The 27,765-nt window shown below is 53.0% G+C and overlaps 1 protein-coding gene across 1 annotated transcript in view; it reads left to right on the top strand.

Moving 5' to 3' along the window:
- LOC111158877 (collagen type XXIII alpha 1 chain) overlaps positions 1-27,765 on the top strand; it is a 308,540-nt gene that overhangs the window by 253,179 nt on the left and 27,596 nt on the right. The window contains exons 4-5 of the mRNA XM_022521174.1: positions 11,975-11,982; positions 13,648-13,674. Of these exons, the coding sequence (XP_022376882.1) occupies positions 11,975-11,982; positions 13,648-13,674 (35 nt within the window). The remainder of the gene's footprint in view (positions 1-11,974; positions 11,983-13,647; positions 13,675-27,765) is intronic.

Genomic DNA, 27,765 nt, shown 5'->3' with positions numbered 1-27,765 from the left:
AGGCACTCTGCTCAGCAGGGAGTCTGCTTCCCCCTCTCTCTGCCTGCCTCTCTGCCTACTTGTGATCTCTGTCAAATAAATAAATAAAATCTTTAAAAAAAAATCTGTGAGAAAGCCCAGTTGGACTTACTTGACAAAGATTTTACTTATTTTTTTAAGACTTTATTTATTTGAGAGACAGAGAGCAGGGGGAGGGGCAAGGGAAGAAGGACAAGCAGACTCTGCTGAGGGTGGAGGTGGACACAGGGCTCGATCTCATGACCCTGAGATCACAACCTGAGCTGAAATCAAGAGTCAGACACTTAACTGACTGAGCCACCCAGGTGCCCCTAGATAAATATTTTATGTTGACTGTGATAAATTGTGTTTTAAGAACTAATGGAAACCAAGTCTAAAGAATTAAAGGAAAGCAGAACAGTTATGTGCCACCAAATGGAGACAGACTATCAATAGAGAGATAGAAAGTATAAAAAAAAAAGATAGAAATTTTGAAGCTGTAAATTACAATAACTGAAATGAAAAAATTCACTGAAGAGTCTCAACAGAGGATTTGGGCTGGCAGAAGAAAGAATCAGCAAACTCGAAGATAGGTTAGTTGAGATGATCCTGTCTAAGGAAGACAAAGAAGAAAGAATGAAGAAAAATGAAAAGTCTGAGAGCCCTGTGAGACCCCATCAAGTATGCCAACGTACATGTAATTGAGACCTCAGAAGGGAAGAAGAGAAAGAGGCAGAAAGAATATATGAAGAAATAGTGGCCAAAACCATCCCAAACAGAAGCAAAAATACTATTTTATATATCCAAGAAGCTTAACAAACTCCAGATAAGATAAACTCGAAGAGATCCACACCTAAGCACATGACAACCACATTGCCAAAAGCAAAAAAGGAAGAGAGAATCTTGAAAGCAGCAAGAGAACAAGGACTCAGCACAGAAAAGAAATCCTTGATAAGATTAATAACTGATTTCTTTTCATGAAATCAGCTATTAATAAAAAGCATGAAAGCCAAAAGTCAATGGGGATGACATATTCAGAGTGGTGAAAGAAAAAAAAAAAAACTGTTAACAGAGAAATCTATAGCAAACATATATTTCAAAAGCAAAAGAGAAATTAAGACATGCCCAAATAAACAAAAAAGTGGAGAGAACTTATTTCTATCAACCTGTCCTACAAGCAGTTCTGTAGGGATTCCTTCAATCTGAAGTGAAAGAACATTAGACAGTAATTTATTTTTTAAAAAGATTTATTTATTTATTGGAGGGGGAGTCAGGGGGAGGGGCAGAGGGAGAGGGAGAAGCAGATTCCCCCCTGAGCTTGGAGCCTGACACAGCGCTCAATCCCCAAACCCTGAGGTCATGACTTGAGCCAAAACCAAGCGTCAGCTGCCCAACTGACTATACCACGAGGCACCCCTAGACAGTAATTTAAATCCACATACAGAAATAAAGAGCTTCGTGAGGTAGCTACATAGGTAAATATGAAAGACAGTATATAAATGTATTTTTATTTGTTACTTTTTCCTCTCTTCTGATTTAAAAGCTAGCTGTGTAAAGCAATAATGATAAAACTGTGTTGATGGGCTTATGGTGTATAAAATAGTCATGTCATAAAAATACAAAGAAGGAGATAACTAACGTGGCTATATTGGAGCAAAGTATTTGTTTGTAATTAAAAGTAAATTGTTGTGGTGCCTGGGTGTCTCAGTTAAGTGTCTGCCTTTGGTTTATGTCCTAGAGTCCTGGGATCACGTCTGCTTCTCCCTCTGGCCCTCTGCCTGCTTATGCAAGCTCTCTCTCACACAAATAAATAAATAAAATCTTTAAAAAAAAAAAAAGGAAAGTAAATTGTTATTCATCCAAACCAAATTATTTATTAAGATGATAATTATAAACCCCAGGACAACCACTAAGAAAATTATTCCAGAAGTATGGCAAGAGAAACAACAGAATTAAAATAGTATGCTAGAAAATATCTATTTAACAAAAAGAAGCAATAATGGGTAATAGAGGAACAAAAAAGACATAAAACCTAGAGAAATTAAATATCAAATTGGCACACATAAACCCTGCATTAAAGGTAAATGGATTTTAAAAAACCCAAATACCCAGAGAAATCCTAAGAAAGAACAGAGTCAGAGGCATCATGCTTCCTGATTTCAAACTATACTCTAAAACTATAGTAGTCAAAACGGTATGGTACCGGTATTAAAACAGACACCTTTAGGCACATAGACCAATGAAACAGAATCCAGAGTCCAGACATAAACCCACCAATGGAGCACAATAGTTCCAGTTTCTCCACATCCTTACTAACACTTGTTATTTTTTTACAGTAGCCATTCTATCTAATGGATGTGAGGTGATGTCTCGTTGTGGTCTTGATTTGCATTGCCTTCTTGATGATGATGTTGAGTGCCTTTTGGATCACACTATTTACTTACTTACTTACTTATATAAAGAATCCTCAGGGGCACGTGAGTGACTCAGCAGTCAAGCATCTGCCTTTGGCTCAGATCGTGATCCCAGGGTCCTGGGATCGAGCCCCATGTCGGGCTCGCTGCTCAGGGGGAAGCCTGCTTCTCCCTCTCTCTTTGTCCCTTCCCCCACTCCTGCTCACTCACACTTGCTCTAATAAATAAATAAAATCTTTTAAAAAAATTAGAATCCACAGAGTAGCGCCTGGGCGGCTCAGTCAGTTGGGCGGCCAACTTGATTTCAGCTCAGATCATGATCTCAGGGTCCTGGGATCGAGCCCCACATCAGGCTCCACGCCCGGTATGGAACCTACCTGTTTTAAGTAAAACAATCACGAAAACAACAAAAATCCAATGTGTTTGCTTTCCACTTGGGCTTCTCATCAGTACCCCTGCCTGCCCCGCACAGCGTAATGAGCAGGGTGATTTCTAGAGTCAGCCTCCATGCCCAGGCTGGCCTTTCGGACTCTGAATCCCAGGGAGGCATCCTTACCCCTAACCAAGCTGCCCAAAATGCTGGGGGCAGGGGAGCCCCTTCTGAGGTCCCATCTCAACAGGACGCTCCTCAGACCTGCTGTTCAGTTAGGGTTGGTTCTGCAACATGAGTGAAAACCACAAAAAACTACCAGCTGTGCTTCTCTCCCCCCTGCAATCTAAGGGGTGTGTGAGGGCACATGCATGTGTGTCTGTGCGTGGGTGTGCATGCCAGAGAGCATGCAAGAGAAAGAGTGAATGCTGGCTTTCCAGCCAGCATTTGTGTTTGGTGCCTATTAGGTGTTGCTGCTGTTCTGGGCACCTTACACATGTACAGTGTGTCCCTCAATGCTCCCTGATGGTACTGGCCAAATTAAATCCGGGCCAGAGACCCAAGCTGAGTGCCGGCTCTCGGACTCATTACTGACTCTGGATTTGCCAGCCTGCAAGCCTCATGGCATCTACCCACGAACTCAGTTTAAAAGCCCATCCAGTTTAAGGAGCACCTGGGGGGCTCAGTTGGTTAAGCGACTGCCTTCAGCTCAGGTCATGATCCTGGAGTGCTGGGATCAAGTCCTGCATGGGGCTCCCTGCTCAACTTCTCCATCTGACCCTTCCCGCTCTTGTGCTCGCTCGCTCGCTCTCTCTCTCTCAAATAAATAAGTAAAATCTTAAAAAAAAAAAAAAAGAAAAGAAAAAAGACCACTCAGTTTAAAAGCCCCAGAGAAACATGGCTGTAGGTCTCTATCTTCATGGTGGGCTGGGTCTTCAAGGCACCTGCCAGGTAGGGGGAAATATTCTTCCCAGTTTGCTTTTCCAGAAATATACCATTTGGGAAACCCTCAGGAGCTGTCTGTTCCCCAGAGGGGCAAAGAGCTCCTGCTTTGGGAACCCCTTTTGAGCTACATCAGTTCGGTTCAAGAGGCCACAGGCTCAGTGAACCCTCTACTCTGACCCATTTTATTTAGTTCCCAAGTCATCTGGCTCATATTTCACTGCCCCGCCACGTTCCTGACAGCAAAGTAAATGGATGCAGGCAATGTCTGGGACACATGTTTGAAAGCTGTGTGCGGAACGCGTGGGAGGCCCTGCAGCCAGTCTCACTTTTTTTTTTTTTTTTTTTTTTTTTTTTTAGATTTTATTTACTTATTTGAGAGAGAGAGTGAGAGAGAATGAATGGGGGAGGGGCAGAGGGAGAGCACAGGACTCCATCCCAGGACCCTGGGATCAGGACCCTGGGATCATGACTGGAAGGCATGAGCTGAAGGCAGACGCTTAACCGATTGAGCCACCCAGGTGCCCCCAGCCTCACTTTCTAAGAACAGCTCAGGGGAGCTCTTGCTCCCAAGGCAGTTTCTCTCTGCCCCCTTTGTTCTGCTCAGAGTCAGACAGCCTGGGTTCTGTCCCAATGGGAGCAGGACGTGACTCTGAGCACGGTAACCTTTCTGAGCCTGTGTTCTCATCTGTAACCTGTGCCCGGGGAGGATGCAGCGGGGGTTATGAGATGTTTGGGGAAAACCACGCATCTCCCAACATGCACACGGAGTCGGGAGTGAGTGACGGCTCCTTTTACAGCTTCTCCTCCTGCTGCACCCCTCCCCCGCCCCCCCCCCTCCGCTGCACCCTCAGGACGGCAGGGCGCCCACGATGTTAACCCCAGCCGGGCCTTTTTTTCGTCTTCCTTCCTTTCTTTTTTTTTTTTTTTTAATTTATTTATTTATTAGAGAGAGCATGAGCATGAGCTGGTGGGGAGGGCAGAGAAAGGAGAGAATTTTAAACAGACTCCATGCTGAGCATGGAACCTGACACAGGGCTCGACCTCAGGGTCCTGAGATCAGGACCTGAGCAGAAACCAGGAGTGGGACACTCTGCCGACTGCGCCCCCACCCCTCCCAGACATTCCCCCTACCCCTGCCCCAAGTCTGAGCTTTCTTGGAGGGAGCTTAGAGGAGAATGTGAGAAAAGGCAGCCAAAGCCAGAGGACCAGACAAAAACACAGACCTCATTCCAGCCAGTTTTCAGTTAAAACTTATTGCCTTCTCTGACTTGGTAAGCTGGACACGTGTATCCAGGGACACCAAAGAGCCCTGCAGTGGAAGGTCAGTCTCTCCTACTCTCCCACCCCTGGCTTCTGTCTTCCCACCATTCTGTTCCCCTCCCCACAGGCAAACGGATGAACACAGTCTGTGTCCACACCCAGAGATGTAGCTCGTTCATCCAAACAAAAGCCTGTTGGTTTTTTCCTTAGCTCAAATGGCTAAATAAATACACTGTTCCATACCTTTTTAAAAATGTAACAATACGAGGTGCCTGGGTGGCTCAGTCAGTTGAGTCCCTGCTTAGCGTGGAGCCTGCTTCTCCCTCTCCTGCTCACTCTGCTTGCTCACGCTCTTTCTGTCAAGTAAATGAAATCTTACAAAAAAGAAAGAAAGAAAACATACATAGCCTTTCCGTATGTGAAACAAAAGCGAATCTTCATTCGTAATGTGAGAAATGACGGTTAAAACTATAATCACAGCAGATACCCATTTGGCAATGCTAATTAGGACTTAAACTGTTTGTGCCAATTGCCACAATGATGATCCTTCTAGAAATGTATACTGTGGATGTGTTAACATATATGTAAAATGACAGGTATATAAAAATATCCATAGCAGAACTATGGGTAGGGGTGCCTGGGTGGCTCAGTGGGTTAAGCCTCTGCCTTCGGCTCAGGTCATGATCTCAGGGTCCTGGGATCAAGCCCCGCATCGGGCTCTCTGCTTAGCAGGATGCCTGCTTCCCCCTCTCTCTCTCTGCCTGCCTCTTTGCCTGCTTGTGATCAAATAAATAAATAAATAATTTTAAAAAAAGAACTATAGGCAATGGCCAAAAATTAGAAATAGCACAGTGGGACTGCGGAAAGAAAGGAGGATACGTTTCAGCTTTAAATGGAATACCACGCAGTTGTGAAAAAGACTAACGGGATTCTATATGCTCTACTGGGGAACAAGTTCCAAAGCATATTGTTACATTTTTAAAAAGATTTTATTTATTTATTTATTTATTTCGGGGAGGGAGACAGAGAGTGTAAGCATGAGCTGGAGGTGCGATGGAGAAAGGGGCAGAGGGAGAATCCGACTTCCTGCTGAGCAGGGAGCCTGACACAGGGCTCGATCACAGGACCCTGAGATCATGACCTGAGTGGAAGGCTACTGAGCCACCCAGGCACCTCAGGGCTCTTTATGTTTTCTCTGAGCTCTCCCTTCATAATCTTTTGACTGTTTTTCTCTTAGGTCTTTGATGTTTTTAGAGCTGATTTGTAGGAACGTTTTTACATCAAGGTACATCAGCCTGTGTGACCTGAGTCAGAAATATTGTCCCCACTTTCACTGTTGACTTTGCTTACAGTGCTTTCACCCTTGTAGACATTTGGGGTTTTATATGGTTGAATCAGACTTTGATTTTATGGCTTCTGGATTAGGGACTATAGTTGGAAAAGCCTTCCACTCTCCACAGTTAGAAAGGAATTTTCCTCTAGGATTTTTTTTTTTAATTGAAGTATCTTCACCACGCCGTGTTAAATTAGTTTCCAAGGTACAATATAGTGATTTGACTTCTCTATAGGTTGTGTGTGCTTATTACAAGTGCAGCTACCCTCTGTCACCATGCAACATTATTACCTTATAATTGACTATATTCCCTACTGCGTACCTTTCATCCCCATGACTTATTCTTTCCGTAACTGGAAGCCTGTATCTCCCACCCCCCTTCACCCATCTTGCCCATCTCCCTCTTCCTCTGGCAACCACCAGTTTGTACTCCGTATTGATGGGTCTGTTTTCCTCTAGGATTTTTATGATTTTTTTTTTAACATGTAAGTCTTTGATCTTTCTGGAATTTATCCTGGCTCATGCTGAGGCACAGATCCAGCTTCACTTTGTCCTGATAACCACCTGACTGCCTGGAACCCTTGAGTAGCACTGCCCCTCTTCCCACAGGCTCCAGGGGCTCAGGTGGAGAGTCAGGGACAGATCGCAGCATGTGGTGTAACGTTGGGGCTTTTGTCCCTAGGAACTATGAGAAAATGAGGGCTGGGGGCATGGGAGTCCATGTTTTGGACTTAGGTCCATCTGCGTCTTGAAAACAGCACCCTGGCCCCAGAGTGGAGATTGGAGTAGCAATGACTCAGGCCGGACCGTGGCACACCCTGCTTGTTGCTTTTGGGTTTGAGCTCCTGGGTCTGCAGCCCTCCCACCAAAACTCCTTCTGGGTCAATTCCTGGGGATCTAGATATGCACACAGATGCCCCTCACACACCCAGAGCTCCTTCAGTGAGCTGGACCTTCTGCTGACCTCCATCCCACGGTATTGACCAGTGCCCCATCATCACCAGCAAATGCAGCATCTGTGAACCCCACACAGCTCACCCGAGCCCACTGCCTTTTTCCTTGACCCCCACCTTCCTTCCATCTCATGCGTCTTCCAGCCCATGGATCCCACCACATCGCCCCGTCTGGCTCGAATTGCACACACACACTCTAGCCCCTGCGAGGCAATTGGAGGCTTGAGGGAAGCATCCCCCCGCTGGTTGGTGAAACTAAATGCCAGACCCACGTGTATGTCCAGGCTCCTGCCCCCAGCAGGGCCACCTCTGTGTGCCATCCTCAAGGTCGTCACTCCAGGAACCTCTTCCCCTCCCTACATGACTCCCCTTACGCACACGTATGGCTGTGTCTCTCATCTTGAAGAAGTAGCCCTCTCTGGACCCCATGTCCCCAGAGCACCTGCTCTGTGTATTTGCAACCCTTTGGGGCAAAACTCCTTGAAAGTGCTCACTACCCATATTCCTCCTCGCCCTTCTCTTGGAGAAGCCATCTCCAACCAGATTTGCATATCCGTCACTCCCCCTGTCCTTAGCCCTACGTGGCTAGAGCCCATGGATGGTCTTTTTTTTTTTCTTAAGATTTTATTTATTTGAGAGAGAGAGAGCACGAGCAGAGTGAAGGGCAGAGGGAGAAGTGGCTCCCCACTAATGGGGGAGCCCGATGTGGGACTTGATCCCAGGACCCTGAGATCCTGACCTGAGCTGAAGGCAGACACTGAACAGACTGAGCCACCCAGGCACCCCCAGTAGGCTGGGCTCGGTCTTCATCTTACTCAGCTGTCTGCAGTGCAGGGCACAGGCAGCCACCCCCTACTCCTCAGTGCACTTTCTCCCCTCAGCTTCTAGGAATTCCCTCTTTTCTTCCCAACTTCCAACTGTTGGGACATCTCCGAGTGCCGTGTGTGTGTGTGTGTGTGTGTGTGTGTGTGTGTGCAAGGCTGAGCTCCTGATCCTTCCAGCCAAACCCGCCCGATCCACAGTCTTCCCACCTCTGTTGATGGCAACTCCATTCCTACAGTGATTCCGCTAGAATTGTGGCGTCTTTCTCGACTCCTCTCTCTCATGCTCCAGAGAAATCCTCTTGGCTCCACCTTCAGAATCCATCCAGAGACCAGCCCCCGTGCGCCCCTTCCCCTGCGCTGCTGCCTCTCTTTCCGTTGTACTTGTCATTTCATAGGTGATGTACTTGTTTGGTATCTTGGGTACCTCCCTCGCTAGAAGGTCAACTTCTTAGGACAGGAACCTTTGTCATGCTCACTGCTGTGTCCTGCGAGCCCAGAACAGCAGGTGCTCTGTGAATGTCTGCAGAGTGGATGTGCCAGTAGATGGGAGAGGGAGAACGTGTCAAGGGGGGCTCATCATTGTCCGGGTCACTACAGGGGTGGGAGGGAACATCACCCACAGAGACTAGGAACCAGGAGAGGAGCACGTTTGTGGGCAGAAGACCAGGAGCATGTCTGTGCACCTTGGCTGGGCTTCTGAGGCACAGCTGGGCCTGGAGACCCCTATGCGGGACGCTTCTGCATAGGGTAGTCAAGAATGTGATGAGATCCCTGGGGAAGACTGGAGAGGTGGGGACAGATGAGTGCAGCGGAGAACTGAAGAGAAGAAAGCCTTTGCCATGAGCTCTGAGAAGCTTCTGTGTGAGGCTGGGGTGGATGGAGCCAGATGAACAGCGAGGGAAGCGGGAGGAACGTGACCTTTTGGAAACCAAAGGGAGAGATAGTTTCCAAAAGGCGGGGCTCACTCAGCAGTGTGGGATGAGGAAGAGAAATCCTTGGTGGGCTGACCAATGGCAAAGAAAACTTTTTGGACACAAGACCATTCAGGGAAACTTTATAAAAATGCACATATTGTTTTGAGCAGAGTGAAGTACAGAAGTGAATGCCATTTCCTTTTTTACAAGCAGTGTATGGTCACACCTGTGGGTGCCTGTGCTGTGCCTTAGTTTCCCCCTGGTGCCAGTGAGGGGCCGGCCCCGGCTCCCCTGCAGATCCCCAGGCTGGGCAAGCGGAGGGGCAGTTCCCACAAGCGGCTTTGCTCCCCAAGAGGCTTGGTCGGGGCACTGCCGGCGGAAGCAGCCTGTCCCACGGTGGACCAGGATCCTTGTAGCCAATCTCTTCCTCGGCGGGGGCCTCCGGGCAGGAGGGGGACAGAGGGACCCCAGCAGCATCTCTGCTGCGCCCAGATCATCGGATGGTGCCAACAAACTCCCGCTCTGCCACACCCCACGCTCTTCCCGGCCCTTTGGGGTCTCACCGGCCCAGGTAGCGGAACGGCGGCAGAACTCCACAGGTCTGTCCCAGCAGGCCAGGGGTGAGGCCACCACGCTTTGTCTTCGGTTCCCCTGGGCAGAGACACCTCTGTACTGTCACAGTAATACCCCAGGGGCCGGTTTACTGCCCTGCCCGGTGACCTCGGTATGGATGTGGGGACGGCACTGCCAGGGCCGGGGCTGTAACGCTGGAGGACCTGATAAACAGAATCAACAACGGTAAAAAAAAAAAAAAACAAAACAAAACAGGTGGCTGGGGACTCTAGGGACAGAACCCCTATCAGAGGGTCACGAGGTGTGTGGAAGGCATGGAGTTAGGGGCAGTGACAGGAGAGCCCTCTTCCCAGCAGCGAGGGAGAGGAGAGCCAGCGCCAGAGCCGAAGAGGGCATGTGAGCAAAGGATGGGCTTTCGGCAGAGGAATTGGAGCCCTTCCAGAGCTGCTGGAAAGCATCTGCTGGAGAAAGTGGGTTCAGTGCAAGAGGCAGGGAGGAAGCTGTGGGTGCAGGGCCCCTGGAAGGCAGGGCAGGTTGGCTCCTCCAGCTTCCATGGCTGGACACAGACAGGAGGCTGGGGACAGATGCACGTACGGGCTGGTATGTGCATGTAGCATCAGAAAGATGATGGTGCATCCGTCCAGTGGCTTTTCTGTTCCTGGGAAAACAAGGCACTGGGTCCCCAGCTGAAGGTGAGAAGTCTGTTGTGCAGCTGACCACGTGACCAGTGCCCTGCCCCACCCTAGTCTAGACTTGAGGGACCCACAGCACCCCCCCCACGTTACCATTCTCAGGCATGAGCACTACCATACATCAGTTTTTCAAGCCAAAGACCTTTGTCTTTTCTCTCCTTCTTCTATGCCCCGTGCACCCCTCCACCCCCCACCATTAAATCCTGTGGGTCCTCACTGAGAAGTATCTTCTCACTCACTTCTCTCCTCTCCATTGTGAGCACGCAGGTCCCGGCCACCATCACCTACATGGGGACAGCTCCCCTGCACCCTTTCTCACGCCTCCCACCCCTCCTCCGAGCAGGACCCTTCCAGCCCCCTACTTCCCACTGCCCTTCAGATCTCATGGCATGGACACAGGGCACCAAGCTCTGGCTGGCCATCTCCCCATGCCCTCCCCTCCCCTCTGTGGACCCCAGCCCCTCAGAAGCCCAGTGGTCCTGGTGCGTTGGGGGCTTTGCCATCTCTTCCCCACAGCTCCCTCCCCCTTCCTAATCATCTTTCCCCTTCAGAACCCCGCCTGGCTCGGAAGTTGCTGCATTTTTCCCTGAGTCAATTTCTTAAGCATCTGTCCTTCCCAGAAAGATTCTGCAAGTCCAAGATCCTGCCTCTTGTATTCCCCAGTGGGCCCCCTTACTTGCCCTGCTGGGGTGGGGGTCCGGCTCATCAGTGGCGATCCACAAATATGCGTGGGCCAACTGCCTGCCGAGTGTCCCCTCCTTCCTGTGCCAATGTCGCTATCCAGACAGAGGCCTCCAGGGAGCAGAGAGTTTACTGGATTGGGTGGGAACAGCATGCCTTTAACAGAAAGTGTATGGGGTTCAAGAGTCAGGAGAACTCTTTCTAGAATGAGTTCTACCCCTTAACCCACTATGTGGCCTTGGACAAGTCATTGCTTTCTCCCTGGGCACTCGTCTTATTATCACACATCCCGCAAAGATGACTGAGAAGGTCAAATGCAATGTGGTTTGTAACCCAGGAGGCAAAGAAGACACCTGTGGGCTTCTCAAATGTTCTCCAGGAGTCCTCATCTGTTTGGGGGTGGGGGTGGGGACAGGTGTCAGCGTGCTGCACCAGCCTTTCCTGGAGCAGCACCCTGTGTTTCTGGACTCAGTCCCTTCAGCTTCCCCATGCACACCCAGACCCAGCACCCGTAACCCCAGGCTGAGCCACGGGCACCCTCTGCCTGTCTGCTCAGCAACACCCAGACCTGCACCCTTAGGAGTGCTCTGCCCTTTGCCCCAAATGTTTTCTCCCCAGGTCTTTCCCCTTCAGTAGAAATGAACTGACCCCAGGTGAGCCCCCACATTTGTTCTTCAGGCAGGAACAGGTCAGATTCCTACCTGGCTTTTGCCCAAACCAGACGTGGGTGGGCCCAGACAGGGATCAACGGCTTCCCAGTGAAATGATTGCCGAACCAATACACCAGCGGGGTGGGTAGTTGGGGGGAATTGTCATTACCACCCAGATGACCACCCCTGCCCCTGCAAGGACAAAAGCACCCCTTCTACTCTGCCACTTGGCTTTGGGGCCTGTGAGAGCATCAAAGGCTTGCAAGGAGGGGCATCCAGCAGCTGTGTGAGGGAGGGGGGCTGGCCCGGACAAGGGGACCCTCTCTCCCTGCGACACTGAATGTGGCTTCTCTGCTTGTGTTTTGCAGGTCCTCCCGTAAGTGTCCTGGATTATCCTCTCTGTTCCTGAAAGATAAGACATGTCATTCTCTTCTGTAACTATTCCATGAAAATAATCTTTAGTTAAGGAGGTGTGTTGTGTCCTTTAAAAAAAAAAAAAATCAGTCCTGGACAGTAGCCATATTTTTTTTTCTTTATTTTGTAGATGAATGCCAGCACAGGATTCTATGGGCTTGACTTCCCCCTGTGAAGCATTCTGTGACTCTTTTTTCCTTCTAGGAGAGCTGGCCCGGGTCTGGCCGAGCCTCCGGGACTCTCTGGCTCAGCACGGGTGCACAGAGATGCAAGTGCCGTGTCCTCATTTTCTAAATGCTCTGTGGCAGTTAATTTGTTTAAACGTTTTTGCCTCCTGTGCTTTGGCGCAAAGGGCTCTGGAGCCGGGCAGCAATGCCAGGAATCATGGGGTCCCTTTTCCTGATTGGCCAAACTAAGTTTGCCTCCCAGGTTTGGGCAGCTGAGCCCCCCAGGGAGCACCGCACCCCCCAACCCCGGCCAGCCAGAGTGGGGAGCGGGGAGGACGGTGCACTGGAGGGACTGGCCACAGGGGGCAGCACGCAAAGCAGGGGAAGCTCAGCGCCCCAGATCTCCGGAACTCAGGGCTCCTTCTGCAAAGACGTGCCGGCTGAGTCTTTGATTCATCTTGGCAGTTTTCGCAGAGCCGGATGCATCCTGACGAATCCATTCAGGGAGCTCCCTGACGGTCCGCCTGAGCCCAAGTGAACCTTCCGAAGGAATGCCTTTCGGATGAACAGTTCTGTTTTTGACTTCCCCTTAGCATGACTCCCTGCCCCATGGGCACCCTTCAGGGTGCAGCTCCTCCGTGCCTGCAGTGGCACCACACCGGGCCAGAGGGCGAGCCGGCGAGGATGGGTAGATGTATTGGCCACCGGCAGTTTCTGGCTGTTGAGTCATTCGGGACTGTCACGGGGAGGCTAGCCTGTACTTGCTGGAAGTGCCTAATGCAGAGAGCAGAGGAGTGATTTTCTTTCTTTTTTTTTTTTTCTTTTCTTTCCTTTTTTTTTTTTTTTCACTTGGCTGTTAAACTCTTAGGTGTATTCAACAAATGCAGAATTCTCAAGCTGCAGCCTGAGATGGGTGCCGAGTATGGGACAGTGGCCAGGCAGTCAGTGCTCAGAGCCCATCAGGCAGAGGAGCATCCGGGAGCAAGAAATTACAGCCCCCACCCCCCACCCCCCCCCCCCCGTAGCTCAGGCTTTCAAGGTTGTCTGCCCCTCAGCCAGAGCCGTTTCTGCTCTCTAGCCCTGATTTGGGGAGTCCTTTTCCATGGTGGCGGTGACAGCACCCTTCAGAATCACCATGTCCCCCTGTGGTCCTTGCCATGTGCCCTCTGCCGGCCACCCCCCAACCACGTGGGGTGTGCTCCCTGGTGGCGCCCCCCCCCCCAGCTTGGCTCCAAGAGGCAGGAAATGGACGCTCCGTCTCCCAGACCCATCAGAGCCCTGAGTGCCCCCCTACACACACATACCAGGAGTCATTACCAAACCATCAGCCTTTACTGCAAACCCCGCTGAAAGTCCGGGGGGACCACGGCGGGGGGGGGGGGCGCCTGATTGAGTTATAAGTGTTGCCATATGGTTTTCTGCTCAAAGTCTGATTATTAATGACGTATTAATTACCACAGGGGCAATCAGGACGAGATGGCTACCCGGTAATTTGCCATTTATTTTTTGCTCTTTGTGCCCTTTTCTCTGGAGCTGATCTTCTTCCTCTGAGCCTTTATTTAACTGTCTGCGCTCCTGCCCCCTCCCCCACCCCGCCCTTCGCTCTCAGTGGCTGAGGTCTGTCTGTAGAGGGAGGATTAGTAGTAGGAGCGCTGCGATCTGTCTGCTGCTCCAGCTGTCCTGCAAGCAAAGCAAAGAGGCTCAAGGAGGAGACTCCTTGGCATCCCGAATCTTCCAGAAACTCTTGCTGCCCAGGCTGTCCGTGCTGAGCTGAGGGTCCGGCCCTTGGCGGTGGAGCACCCCACCCACCCACCGGCCCTGGCTCAGCCACCAGCCTCTCTCTCCCCAGCGGGCAGGGGGCTGCTTGTCCCAGCCCACCGGCATCCTGTCAGCACTCAGGGATCGGGAGGCTGGTTGGTTCCCGTGTGGTCTTTGTGGTGTCATCACTTCTCAGATCTTTGAATTAAACCTCAAAGTTGGCTTATATTTGAAATCGGTATCCCCCCGCCCGGGCTGGGTGAGCACTGCCGGAAAAGGGAAATTACATGGAGCTGTGCTGTTGTCTAGTCCTGCTCAGAGAGGTTAAGGAGCAGGGCCCCTAAATCCAGAAGTCCTGACACATCCGAGCGGCCGGGGGTGGGGGGTGGAAGGAGAGCATGGCAGGACCTGGGGTGCGGTTGGAGGATGGAAGTTGTTCTGTGCCCTCCGGCCAGGAAGACAGAGGGAGGGAAATGTGGCTTGATTCAGAGGCCTCGCTAATGACCAGCTCTGTCCAGAGTCGGGACAGGCTGGTGGTGGAGGGCGGGGGTTGGGGTGCTCCCTGCAAGTGCTGCGGGAGCCGCCTTCCCAGGGGGCTGTGGATGGCAGTCCAGTCCCGAGCACTGGGCACCGGGCAGATCTGGGCTTGCAGGCCAGCGCTGTGCCTCCCAGCTGGGGGCCCCAAGAAGAGTGGGTGGTGACTGGGGTGAATGGGTTTCTTCCCTCGTCCCCCATATTGGCTCCTCTGAGCGTAGAGTGATATTGACTCCTTTCTCTCTAGCTGTGAGCCTGAGAGAGGGTGCTGACTGATGGTGGGGGTAAAGGACAGGGTTCCAGACCAGCCCCCAGGTCCCTGATGCGGACTTATCAAGCTGGTCTTGACCACTCACTGGCTGTGAGGCTATAAGTCTCCAGCTCCCCCACTGTGAGGAGGGCAGTGGGGTCCAGATGAAGTGAAGTGAGGTTCTGCCTGGAGCCTCCCAACATCAAAGTTCACCGCAGGCAGGTGACTAGGCTGTGAAGGAATTAAGCCTGAGGTCTGGCATGTGAAGGGCATGGTGCCCAGCCTGGGCCAGAGATGGGGCTCCGTGAGTTGGGGAAGGGGAGGTGGGGGTGGGGGGTAGGGGTGGGGGTTGGGGGGATGGAAGCGCAGTCATTGTGTCCCTCTGGTGTGAAGTTGGGAGCTTTCTGGGAAGGAAACGGCCAGGCCTGGCGAGGAGTAAGGGGACCCTGTCAAAATCTCGGATCATGCACCCATGAGTGCACAGGGCCTGGGCGCCCCTTTTCCTGAGGTCCCCTAGCCCCAGCTTGAACCCGGGCTTCCCTTTCCACACTGATATGGCATCTTCCCTGGGCTGGGCTGGACCTGCCCCCTGCTGGGTCCAAGGTGTCCATGCCTTGAGCACCAGGAGCCAGCCAGGCCCGACTGTGTGCCTCCCAGCAGCCTGGTTCCAGGAGTCCCACTGCTTGGGTGGTCACTTCTAGGATACCCATGGGCTGGGAGTGACACCCCACCAGCCTCCTGCAGCGGGGAAAGCAGGCCTTTGGGGGCAGGAGGCAGGTGGGACGCCCTTCCCTGGCTGGGCTCGCAGGGTCCGTGTGTTTTGAGCTGAAATTCAGGTCTGTTGACCCATAGACAGCCTGCTTCCCAGCCTAGGGGCGGGGGAGGGGGTGGGAGGGGGGTTCGATCGCTCCACCATTCTCATCCCAGAGGTTAGGGTGGCTGCCACAGCAGGAGAGACACAGGCCACCTCAGAGACACCCCGTGTCCTGAGTACCCATGGGCTTGGAGTTGCTCAGACCCAACTCAGGATCCTGGCTCAGCTCTGTGGCCTCAGGCAGGGTCCTCCGCCTCTCAGAGCCTAGGGAAGTCAAGGGCATGGAAGATTATACAGGCTAACATGTGCAGAGCCAAAGGGCAGCATGGATTCGGCAGGCCCTTGACCATGCCGCTGTCTTTCCTCTCCAAGGAAAGCCCCAATGAGAGTGTGAGTGGTGGGGAGGGACAGAGGGAAAGGGAGGAGCAGACTCCGGGCTGAGCAGGGAGCCCAGAGGACTTGGGACTCCATCCTAAGCTCATGATCTGAGCCAGAGGCAGACACTTAACCCACTGAGCCACCCTGGCGCCCAGGAAGTCACTCTGATCCACCAACATTCCCTGGCAGTGTTGGAAGAGGAAAATGGCTTTGAGAACAGTCAGTTTTAGGAGAAGGTATTTTTCTGCAGGACCAGCGTCAAGCCGCAGGGAGGATTTTTTTTTTTTTTTTTTTTTTTTTTTTTGCCTTTGTGTTAAAAACATGTCACTTCCCAAAAGGAAGTGAGGCCAAAAGAAATGTCAAAGGGGGTGTGGGTTGTGGTGGAGACTGTGCATGCTGTGTGTTCTTATGTTCTGGATTAATCCAGGCTGGCTGCTCCCCTGAGCAAGAGCAGCTGAAACCAGGTCCATATGTGGACCTAAGAGCCGCAGTCAGGAGCCTGGGGCGCAGGAGCCAAGCGGGACAGTGGGGCAGGTTGTAGACTGACAAGCGCCTATGGTCACCTTGTGCACAGCCTCCTTGCAAAGAGGCCAGCCTACCCCTGTCTGTGCAAGAAGTCACGAATAGCTCCCTGCTGATGACAACATACACATGTTTATTAGAAAACCGTCCCCAAATAGAGAAAAGCGCAAAAAAGGAAAAACTGATCATCCATAATGCTCCCACCCACAGATAAGTCTTCCCAGTATCTCCGTGGTTGTTCTTTTGGGACTTGTTATTTGTGAGTTCGTTTTCATTTATGATTCTAAAAATGGGATTACTGGACATACTTCTTTGGAGACTTTTTTTTTCTTTTCACTTAACATAGCATGAGATGTTCCCACATCCTTCAGAATTATTCTAGAATGTACTAGCTACATAGCATTTTTTCATCTGTGTAATTTAACCCAAGTCCAGGTTATGGTGTTTGTATTGACAGTCTTTTACCGCTATGATCCACATCCTGGGAATAGATATAGGTGTATTTCCATGATTATCTCCTCAGAATCAATATCTAGAAGTTGAGTTGCTGGACCAAAGGGTTTGCATATGTTGAAGGCTTTTGATGTGTGCCAAATTGCCCTCCTGGGGGCTATTCTAATTTACATTCCCACCAACACTGTAGGAATGTTGCATACTGTGGGTATTATCATACTTTTAAATCTATGCCAATATGATAAGTTAAAAAAATATGTGCATGTATGTATCATGTTTTAATTTGGGCTATATTTTAATGAGAAGTGCAGTCTTGGAGATTAAACTAGTTTTAATAACGTTTGTGTAAATTTAACTGCCGCCTGGTGGTAGAGATTAGAATTGCAGGTATAATTGAAAGGAAAAACCAGCATATTCTTTAAGAGCTTCCGGATCCAGGTTGGTCCTGGGACATCATGGAATCAGCAGCCTAGGGGGAATTCTGAGCTCCGAATATTCTATGTCAGAGGTGGGACCCACAAAGGAGCCCTAGGCACTGTGCTCGTCTTGCATTTTGGGGGTAGTAGTCAGCATTTATGTTGATAAAGTGATTTTTGCCATCTCATACATAGGCGGCTTGGCTCTGTTCAGCAGATCTGGAAGACGTCCTGCCCTGTGCTATGAGTACTGGGGTGGCACAAAGATGAGTCACACCAGTGGTAGTCTTTGGGGAACTGTGAGGGAAGGGGACCAACACAAGCAAACCAATCTGCCTTGGGATGGAGTGGAAGGAACAGTTAGGGGTCACTGTGACTCCCTGGAGATTTCTTATACAAATGCCTTCTTCATTCCAAACCGTGGCTTCTGTCTACGAGGAAAGGCTCCATCTTGCCTACATCTTGACTTTTGCACGTCGAAATCCTTTCTCTTTGAAATTTTGATTGACTCTTAACATCAAGCTTTAGTGACTTTCTGGTTGGTTTTACACCTTCAGAGCGTACTTTAAACATTTTTCCAAAAATGCGTTTGTGGCCTATCTTACAGGACTTGAGGTTTCCATGAACCTGAAAGTATGAGGAGAGCGTCAGGTTGTGAGGCCAGACATGCGGAGAGTTGATGAAATCCAGCCAGGCTGGTGTAGGGGGCTGTGCTCACTGAGCAGTAAGTCTGTGTCACATGCTTTCCCGGGTCTTTGGACCAATACCAAACAAGAGACAAGCGGAAGTCTGTGTGGGTTAAGCATCTGACTTTGGCTCAGGTCATGAGCTTGGGATCCTGGGATCCAGCCCCATGTCGGGCACTCTGCTCAGTGAGGAGTCTGCTCCCTCTCTCTGTTCTCTCTCTCTCTGGCTCTCTCTCAAATAAATAACATTTAAAAGAAGAAAGAGAGACAAGGGGAGAGAAACACTAAACAAGGAAACCGTGTTTACTAAACATAAACCAACGAACAGTGAAATGTGCTAGGAAGAGGACAAAGCAGGGATGTATGGAGAATGCCAGGGGGACTCGTGGGTGGGCATAACGGGGATTAAGTCATCCAAAGGCTCTTGGGGAGGGTGACGTTTGAGCTGAGCTTTTAACGGTGAAAATGATGCTGAGATCTTGTGGGGAAAGTGTTCCTGGAGGAAAAAAAGCAAGTGCATGAGGTCATGAGTTGTGGGGAACCTTCACGTATCCAGAGTACACAAGAAGGGTATGGGGCAGGAGGGCATGGTGGGGAGGGGGGTGAAGCCGGAGAGATCTCCAGCCCTGCGTGGCCGGAAGCTTGTAGGCTGTAGGCTAACAAGCTGACCAAGGCTGGAGGCCAGGGAGACTTGGCTTTGTGTTTATAGAAACCACAAGCTGACTTGCCCGGGGCTCAGAGATTTAACCCCCCTCCTGAGGCAAGAAAGGACTGTCTCTTCCCCTCCCCCTCCCCCCTCCCCCCAAGCCCTTCCAACACGCCCTGGGAAGCAAGTGCACTTACTGAGAGCTGGCGCTCACCCTGGGAGGTCCGTGGTCTCCTCCCTACTTGACAGATGAGGAGGCTGAGCACTTGGCTGAGACGTAAGGCCCACCCACATGACAAAGCCCAGAATCTCACACAGGCTGGGGGACTCCTCCCTCTGGCAGACCGGCTTGGGCAGCAGGTAGGGGCTCAGGACTGTCTCATGTGGTGGCACGAGGGTCTTTCTTCTCTTAGCACCCAAGGACCCCGTATCTGAAGTTGATGTCCTCTTGACCTCCTACCTTGCTTATATTGGAAGCCAGAGCTCACCCCATGTGCCACGCCATTATCAGCTTGTCCAGACCCTTCCCTGCTCTCTGGAAAAACCAAAATGGAAAGCCAGGTCTAACATAAAGAAAGACGTCTGTTTCTCCCTTCCACCCCTATGGCCAGGTGTGAGGCTGGGCCCAGTGACATCGGGAATCAGGTCTGTGCAACACTTGAGTTCAAAAGCACATCTCAACCCTAAATGTGCCCATTGGATGTCATGAAAAGCTGAAGTTTACAGTGGCCACACTGGGTGTCCAGATCTCAACGTGGGCAAGGGCGGGGGGTGGGGGGCCGGGATGCACCTGGCTTCCCTCCTGAAAATCCCCAAAAACCCAGGCCATGAGAGCCTCCCATACAGAGAACTCTCCAGCATCACCAGGAGGGCTGTGATACATAGGGGCAGGGCTTGGGGCCCCTCGGAGGAAGGAGTGGCTAACCCTCTGGGACAGGGGGATGCCTCACAAAAGAGGGACATCTGAGGTGTGTCTCGAGGGAGGAGCAGGAGTTCGGCAGGAGGGCAAGCTGGGGAGACATTGCATGCGGCACACACGTGGGTGCTGTCAACCCCATGGGGGGTACAGTGGGGTCCCCTGTCCCCTGGGGACAGTGCCTCTGGGGTCAGCAGAGAGAGGAAGGAGGTGAAGTTGAATGCAGGGTTTGGAGGCCACAGAAACCCCAAGTGATGTGGACAGGTGTGAAAACAAAAGAGACAGACCTCCCTGGCAACAGGGCAGAACGCAAGGAAGGGGTTCTAGAATCAGCACAGGGTGCACCCCCAGCCTCGGGAAACCAGCACCCAGAACCCAGGTCCCAGGGAATGCCTCGCCTCGCTCTGGGCTGAACTGTGGTCGATGAGACAGGGCCTCAGCCTGGGACCAATTTTGAAACGCAGAACTCTGTTGGACCGTTTGGAATTAATCAAGTGAGCCAAAACGGGCCACGGAGCACCACACATTCATATGCTTTCTTGCACTCTCAAAGTTCAAAAACAGCTTTGATTGTAAAAATGTAATTAGTTAAATGATTCATCTGTAATATTCCAAATTCATCTGTTTTTGGATTTCGACAAACTACGTCTCATTTTCCTCTGGCCCCCTGCGGCGCCGCTCCCCAGCGGGCCCCCCCCCAGCGATTCCGGGTAGAGCGGGGATGGGATGAAAGACTTCCCAAGCCCCCGATAATGGCCCCCAGATTGGAACCTCAGGGAGACACAGCTGGGCCCGAGGGAGAGGGCCACTTCGCTGGGATTTCCTCCCCACAGTCCTACTTACCAAGGAGTATGCACTCCTTGACTCTGGCCCCTGGCCTTGGACCTGTGCTGTGTCCCCAGAGTCCGTTTGATTGTCACCTCTGGGGTCCCTACATGCCTTGGTTACACTCCGTAGCTGTTCGCATCTTCTTGGCAGTAGCCGAGAGCCCCCAGCCCCAGATAGCAGCCTCATCCCTGAGTCCAGCTCCTCCCACAGGACACCCTGTAGGGGGCCTGCGGATGAGGTCCCCTCCCGTCCTTTGTGGGGTGGGGAGGGGGGAGGCCTGCAATGACATCTTTGCACACCGCAGCCCTCCCGCCTGATTTCTGGCTGAGCCTCTTCCCCCTTCCCCAGGCAACAAAGCAGTCCTCCCTGCAGTATGTGGAAGGCTTCTTCACAGACCCGAACCAGGTCGCTGAGGTGAACTCAGGCCTTCCAAGCAAACAGACTTGAGAGAAAGCCATTATTTGGGTACAGAGGGGGTCCTGCCAGCTCCTCCTGCAGTCAGGGACTGGACTTGTGTCTTGCTCACGCAGTGGAAAGAGGATGGGCTTTGGGTTTCCATAGACCACATGGCCTCAGACACATCCCCAACCTGTCTTTGGCCACTGAGGTAACCCATAAATGACCCCACAAGAGCCCTTAATGCTGGGCACACAAGCTGGGTTCGGTGATGGCTGCTGACCTCAGCAAGAGGAGCCCTGGAGGCTGAAGGAGCCCCCTTTGGGCCAGTGTCTCCAGTTCCCAGAACCCTGGCTGTGACCCCCCCCTCCCCCAGGAGTCCTCAGGTGCCCTGGACGGCCCTCAGCGGGTCAAGAGCGCCCTCTGCTGACCCCAGGGTTAGACACCAGAGCAGGGGCTGGGGGTGGGGTGGGACCGGACATCCATTCGCATGGCAATTGGTTCTTTCAACAACCGTGTATTTTGTTCTCATGATTTATGAAGCACTTTGTTTGGCACTTGGGATGAAAGAGTGAAAAAACATCCCAAGGTCCCTACCCCCTTAAAGGTTGTGGTTGTGTGGGAGAGAGAATCAAAGTTCAACGTCACTTTGCGCCAAGGTCAGGGCTGGGACCACCTGCAACCCGGGCCTGGCCACATAGGGGTCAGGAGTGCTGCTCTGGGGAAGGGAGGTGTGACCTGAGGGCAGAATACAAGTAGGTGCTGACCCAGGTTGTTGAAGAGTAATATCCAGACAGAGGCCACGGAGAACAGGGCCAGCTGGCTTGGTTAAGCGGGGGGGGGGTAGGCAGGAGGGCACGAGGGGGAAGAAGCCAGCATCTTGAAGCCAGTTGGCTGCCTCCCCAGGAGCCAAGGAGCCACAAGGTGGAGGGAATTTGCAATGGTGTCCAACCTGGGAAGGACTGGACAGACACAAAAACTTCACAAACCTATCAGACTGCCCAGGAAGCAGTGAGTTCCCCATCACTGGAGGTATGCAAGGGCTGCACACCCACTTACCAGGAAGGGCATCTAAGGAGAGGCTGGCCAATGGGTCATCTTCCTACAAGTGAGTCGTTCCACCAGTAGGGCCTCTTTGGGGGGCTACTCGGACCCAAACTCAGTGCAGCAGGTGGGGAGCTTGGTGTGGGGGTACTTGCCAGGTGCTTGCTGAAGCCAGAGGGGAATGATGAGGTGGGAAGCACTCAGGGTTTAGGCACGAAATTCAGGTTCGTGTCCCAGGTAGACATGACCACGCCCTGACCTCCCCGGGGAAGGCCAGGCTGTGGCAGCTGGAGACAGGGAGGCTGGTGGAGGCTGGTGCGGAAGAGAGGCCAGGTCCTAGGCAGGGACAGTGAGGGACTGGAGAGGGGTCCACGGTTTGGAGAGATGGTTCAGAGCTGGAAATGCAGGCTCACATGCTCCTAGTTGCGTTCCCTATATGGGCCAGCCAGGGAAGGAATAGGTGAGGCATGGATGTGGGAGAGCGTAGGACTGCCCCCCCACCACTGCGGGGCTGAACTTGGGGGGCCACAGGCCCCACCTAAAGAGGGCGCCACAGTGCAGCCCACGCACCTGGATCATTATCACAGCTTCCCCAACAGTTCGAGAGAAGCTGGAAATCCAGATTTCACACAAAATCTTTGGATCCTTAAGGGTTCCAACTAATTCAACACCAGTGCAGGGTAATTGCGTTGTCTGGAAACCAAGGAGGGCCGGCCTCACAGCCCAGGGGGTGGCAACGGGAGAGGCCTGGACGTGGCCGGGACCCCAGGGGTCCCCAGGAAGCACCTGCAGCCTCAGTGTCTGTTGCCAGCCGTCCCTGTCCCTCTGTCCCCTGGTCTCTCAGTTGCACCTTCTGCCTCTCTTAGACTCTCCATCTTGTGGTTCATGCCACATGCAGACCATTACCATAGGGTCAGCTGCTGCGTCCTGCTAGCTTCCCACCCTAGACTGCTACTTCCAGTGCCTTCCACCAGACCAGCCCCACGTGCCTGGGCTGGAGAAACTCAGCCAGGGACACAGGGTGCACCTCCTTGACCCATACTGCACGGTCCCACACCCCGTGGGAGTCGGGTGGGCGTCTGACTCCCTTCTCCCCACCCAGGAACCGTCTTTCCCGATACCTGACAGGGTAATCATGTAGCAGGCAAATGTGTAATTTAAGCAGGTATTTTGGGATCGGTTCAAAGGCATAGCACCATCTCTTCCAGCCACGATGTATAACACGGACACAGACGTAATTGCTTCCAGCGCGCACAGGGTAGACTGAACGTGCCTTCTCCCCAAAATAGAAGCCAGATGGCTTCCTGGCCTCACAGGATCATAGAGCTGAAAGGGACCCAGGAGATCTTCTAAGCGGAGGGTTACAAACCCAGATGCGTCCACAGAATTGGCAGATCACCTGGACGGGGCAGCCGGCCACTCGAGGGGCAGGGCCTGCGGGCCAGGGGCGGGGCCTATGGCCCAGGGGCGGAGCTATGCTAAGGAGGCTCTTGCCTCACCAGATTTGCCGAGCATGCCACCTGGGGGTGGAGAGACGGCACCATCTTCCAACCTTTCTAGAAAAGCACAAACTCTGGATGTTTGTGCACAACATCCCAATTTTTAAAAGATTGCAACTAATTCAGTTCGTTGGGTTTGGGTTTGGGTTTCTTAACTGTACAAACCAAACCAAGCCTGGCTCTGGGCCAGCCCTTCACTGTACAGACAAAGAGTCGGAGGGTGGCAGCTGGACCAGGCCTGGAACCTCGGCAGGTTCCTGGAACCCCACCCAGCTAAAGTCTTCATGGCTGACTGAGTTGGGGCGCCATTAATTGATGGCTCTACAAAGGGCCACAGATCCCAGGACGGGGTTCCCGGGAAGAACTGGGGCCCACCACCGAGCTACAGCCAGGCTGGACCCAAGAAGCAACGGTCCTCTCTCTACCCCACAGCGAAATCCAAGCCCGGGAAATTACTAGACCCAGACAATCTTGCTGTGGTCCATGTGTGTGAAGCCTGGTCTGAGAAATCAGAACCACATGGGGCTGACCTGCCCTGCGGCGGCTGCCCACCCACTCTAATGGGGGAGCCTTCACACAGGAATGCACACATCCCAGCCTGGGACCCTGGGGCCCAACAGCCTTGTAATTTGATGAATTGTCAACATCTGGGCTGTAATTACTGGTCCCTGGACTGATAATCCTGGTAAGCCCCCTCACATCCATGGGCCCCGTCCTGGTGCAATTTGGAGGCTCCATTCCCCGACGGGAGCCGTCAGCATGAATTACAACTGGCAAGGGAGACAGGCACCCCGCTCCAGCCGGTCTGAGCATTGACTCCTGTCTGCACCTAAACACGGCCCGTTTATGGATTTAGCTCAGTGCAGCAGACACTGTCGCAGATTGGGAAGCCTGAGCCCCAGCTAATCAGGGAAGAACAGAACCAAAACCCGTGTGGGGTGAACAGTCGGCCCAGCCCTTTTGCTTCAGGGTCCCTCCAGCAATGAGCCAGCAGACTCAGCCTCCCAAACTTATTTCCCAAAGAAACCTCCCCTCCATTGCCGCTCCTGTTAATTTTTCCTAAGAGATGATGGCTCTGAAGAACCTGCTTGGGAAATACTCAGTGGTGGGGAAGTTGGGAGCGTGGGAGCAGACCAATGAAGGTGCAGCCAGAGTCCCGCCCCCTGCCATTCAGAAGAACCAGACAAGGTCACTCCCCAGCACTGCCCAGAGCTCATGCAGACCCCATGCCTGTGTCAGCCTGCCTACAGGGTCTCATGCCTCTGGTTGGTCTGGGAGAGGAAGAGGCAGAGGAGACGGACCTAGGACTCCTGGACACGTCCTTGGAGAGGAGATCGACACGTCCCCCATTTTGCAGATAAGAAAACTGAGGCTCTAGGTGGCTCAGGTCACTGAGCTAGGCGAGGAGCCAAGCCAGCACACTGGGGGGCTCTTGGCCTGCCTGGCCTGTGTGTCTCGTGCACAGCACATCCGGCAACTGTCCTGGGGCTCTGCTGATTTGCAATCGGGGGTGGGGGGTTAGATAGTGATTTAAAGCAGAACCGAGGCTTGTAAACAGCTGTGGGGTTTCCTGGAGAGCAGAATGTGTTGAAAACCTCTGGTGAATTCCGTGGCTTTGATCAGGCAGGAGAGGGAGCCCACAGGAACAGACTGGCCACGGGCACAGTGCTGTTGGCGTCCGACCCTCTGGAGTGCCTGTGCAGGGGAAGCGGAGGCTCTGAGACAGAATTTGAACCCTGGCAAGGCCAAAGTTCTGCATTCGCCTGTGGCTGCCCCGCGTGCCATCCTTCCCTGCTCCTTTTGTGGGAGATGCCCCTTAGTCTGGGGCGGGGGAGGGCTGCCTTGACAGGACAAGACCCCTGCCATCAAGGACGTGCCCCCACCCAGGCCCGGGGTCCGCTTATCCAGGCTGCTTGCACTCCTGATGGCTCTCCTCTGCCCAAGACTGGCTTGCTGTCGGCTAGAACACTCAGTCTGGACCCTTCCCCGCCTCAGTCCAGGCTGACCGTGCCCTCCACCCCGTGTTTGTCCTTGACTCCCTTCAGACCAGCTCCTGGCCCTTCCCTCGAGCATTTCTGCTCCTCTGAGGACTTCCAGAGGCTGGCTCAGGCATCTTTCCAGCCCATGGAAACGTCTGGTTCATAGATGGTCCATACAGCCTCCTGGTGAGGCTGGGAACGTTGCCCTCCTGAAGAGCCACAAGCAGAACGAGGGTTTAGACAAGACAATCTGCAGGAAAGAAACTTACTTCACAGTGTGTTCCCTGGTGTTTTTCAAACTTAACTTGACCCGCAGATCCATTCCTCCTATGGGGTCCAAGTCAAAGGAACATCTCAGGCTCCCTCCTGCAGCAGACGCTTCTAGAAAAACAGGGTACCCACAGCCCTGTGTGCTCTCTGTCCACACAGTAGACATCCTGGAATGGGGCCTGGGGACCCAGCGTTGATGGACCAGAGACAGGCCCAGCCCCAGGAAGGGCTGAACCAGGACACATGCTCTGTGCCCAGCAAGGGGCAGGCGGGCTTTGGGCACCAGACCAGGAGGTTGGGACATCATCCTGCAGGAGTGAGGCTGCCCCAGAGGGGCTGCAACAGGAGAGCAGATCTACATTCTAGAAAGTTCTCCAGGGAATTGCATGGGAGAGACTACAGGTATTAGGGAAGGGCCACGGGGATGATGCTCAGGTCTCAGCATGTGTCATAAGCCTTTCCTGGAATGTGGCACGGAGACTAGGACATGCCTTGTGGGGCCAGGGACCAGAGTCCCTGGCATCCTGAAACCAGATGGACCCACAGATGTTCACTCTGCAGCCCGTAGAGGGCTTTAAAAATAAGAAAGGCAGGGGCTCCACATATGTGCTTCTCCAGACACAGACTGCTTCCTGAGGTGGGGGGGAGTGGTCATGCAGACAGTGGTGCCTGTGCCGCCCCCCTGGGAAAGGAGCTGGGGAGGGGTGAAGGAGGTTTGCTTTGTTCTGTCTCCTTCTGCGTGGTTCATGTGTTCTACTGAGTGCACATAGCACGTGCGTGAGCACGCACACACACACACACACAGGCCAGTGATACAGGGAGGCCTGCATCTCCTTGTCACAAGTGAGGAGGTCCAGGTCACCAGCTGGCATGTGGGCAAGGCTGGATTTGGTCTCAGGTGTGTCTGAATCCAGAGCCAGCCTCCTCTGACCACGTGGCATGTCTCCTGGAGCTCAGCCCCAGGGCTCTCTTCCAGGATGGGGACCCAGCTCTGTGGTAGACAGCCTCAGAGGATGTTGCTGCTCCTCCTGGAAGCTCCCAGAAGGGCTATTTGAGCTGGGCTTTGAGGAACGAGTAGGAGTTCTCCAGGTGGAAGCAGGACTGTCTGCAGTGGAGGAACTGGGAAAGCACAGCTTGGGGCCAGGAAACAGTGTGGTGGGTGGAAGTCCGTGGGCCTCCAGAGGCCCCAGATATACCCCCTGAGACCTCTGGAGCAGCTCTCTCCAAATCCCAGGGGCTGCCAGGAGGCCACGGTGTGGCAGAGTTTAGGGGAAAGCTGGGGCAAACCCAGGGCAGGAACAGCCCTACTGGGGAGAACAGGTAATGAGGATGCTGAGGCTCAGAGAGGTTGAGTGGCTCTCCTGGGGTCACACAGCAAGCACATCTGTCTGACCCAGCACTCTCTCTGGTAGAGCCCTAGGGTGACAGAGGGTCCAGAGAGCTCTGCCCAAAGAGGGGATGTTCAGTTGGGGAGACAGACATCCCAGGAATCCCAGAAGGAGGGCAAGGCCTGCGAGCCTACGTCCTAGGTTCCCTGGGATCTAGGGGCCACCTGTCAAGGGTGCTGCCCTGTGCTGTGGGAGAGGGAGAACTGCCTGGAGAGGAGGGCCTGTTTCAGCCCTTGGACGGTCCCGATGCCTCAGCTTCTTCATCTGCAGGATGGGGCTGTGGGGCCTGCTTCCCAGGGCGGCAGTGAGGGTGGAGGCCGGGAAGGGTGTGGCCCCGGAGAGTCTCCTCCTCGGTGGCCCCAAGGAGAGGGTTGCCGGCCTCCCTCAGACCAGCCCTGCACTGGGTCCCAGGGCCTGTGAGGGGCCCCTTGCTGCCAGTGACTTAGCTGCGAGGCCCATGTGTCCTCCCTCCCAGCACGGCATGGCATGGGAAGAGGAAGGAGATTAACTTAGCTCTAAGCTTCCTCTCTTTTTTCATCTCTGTCTGCATGAGGGATTTGGGTAGATGAGGGAGCATGGCTGGGGGATATCGGCGCCTGGAGGACAGAGAGTGGAAGTGCCTTTCTGGACTCCAGCCCTGGCCTGTTCTGGGTGGGTCACCTGGAGCGAGACCTTTCCCTCCCTGGGCCTCAGTTCCCTCCTGGAAGACAGGGATGATAACACCTGCCTTACAGGCTTGCTGGGGTGATTCAGACTTAGTATGGGGGCCACGAGGAGCCCCCAGGTGAGACTCAGGGTGGG

The sequence above is a fragment of the Enhydra lutris genome, unplaced genomic scaffold (genome assembly GCF_002288905.1).
Source record: "Enhydra lutris kenyoni isolate GAN:26980312 unplaced genomic scaffold, ASM228890v2 scaffoldscaffold64, whole genome shotgun sequence".
Lineage (NCBI taxonomy): Eukaryota > Metazoa > Chordata > Mammalia > Carnivora > Mustelidae > Enhydra > Enhydra lutris.
This window is presented reverse-complemented; position numbering and strand designations above follow the sequence as displayed.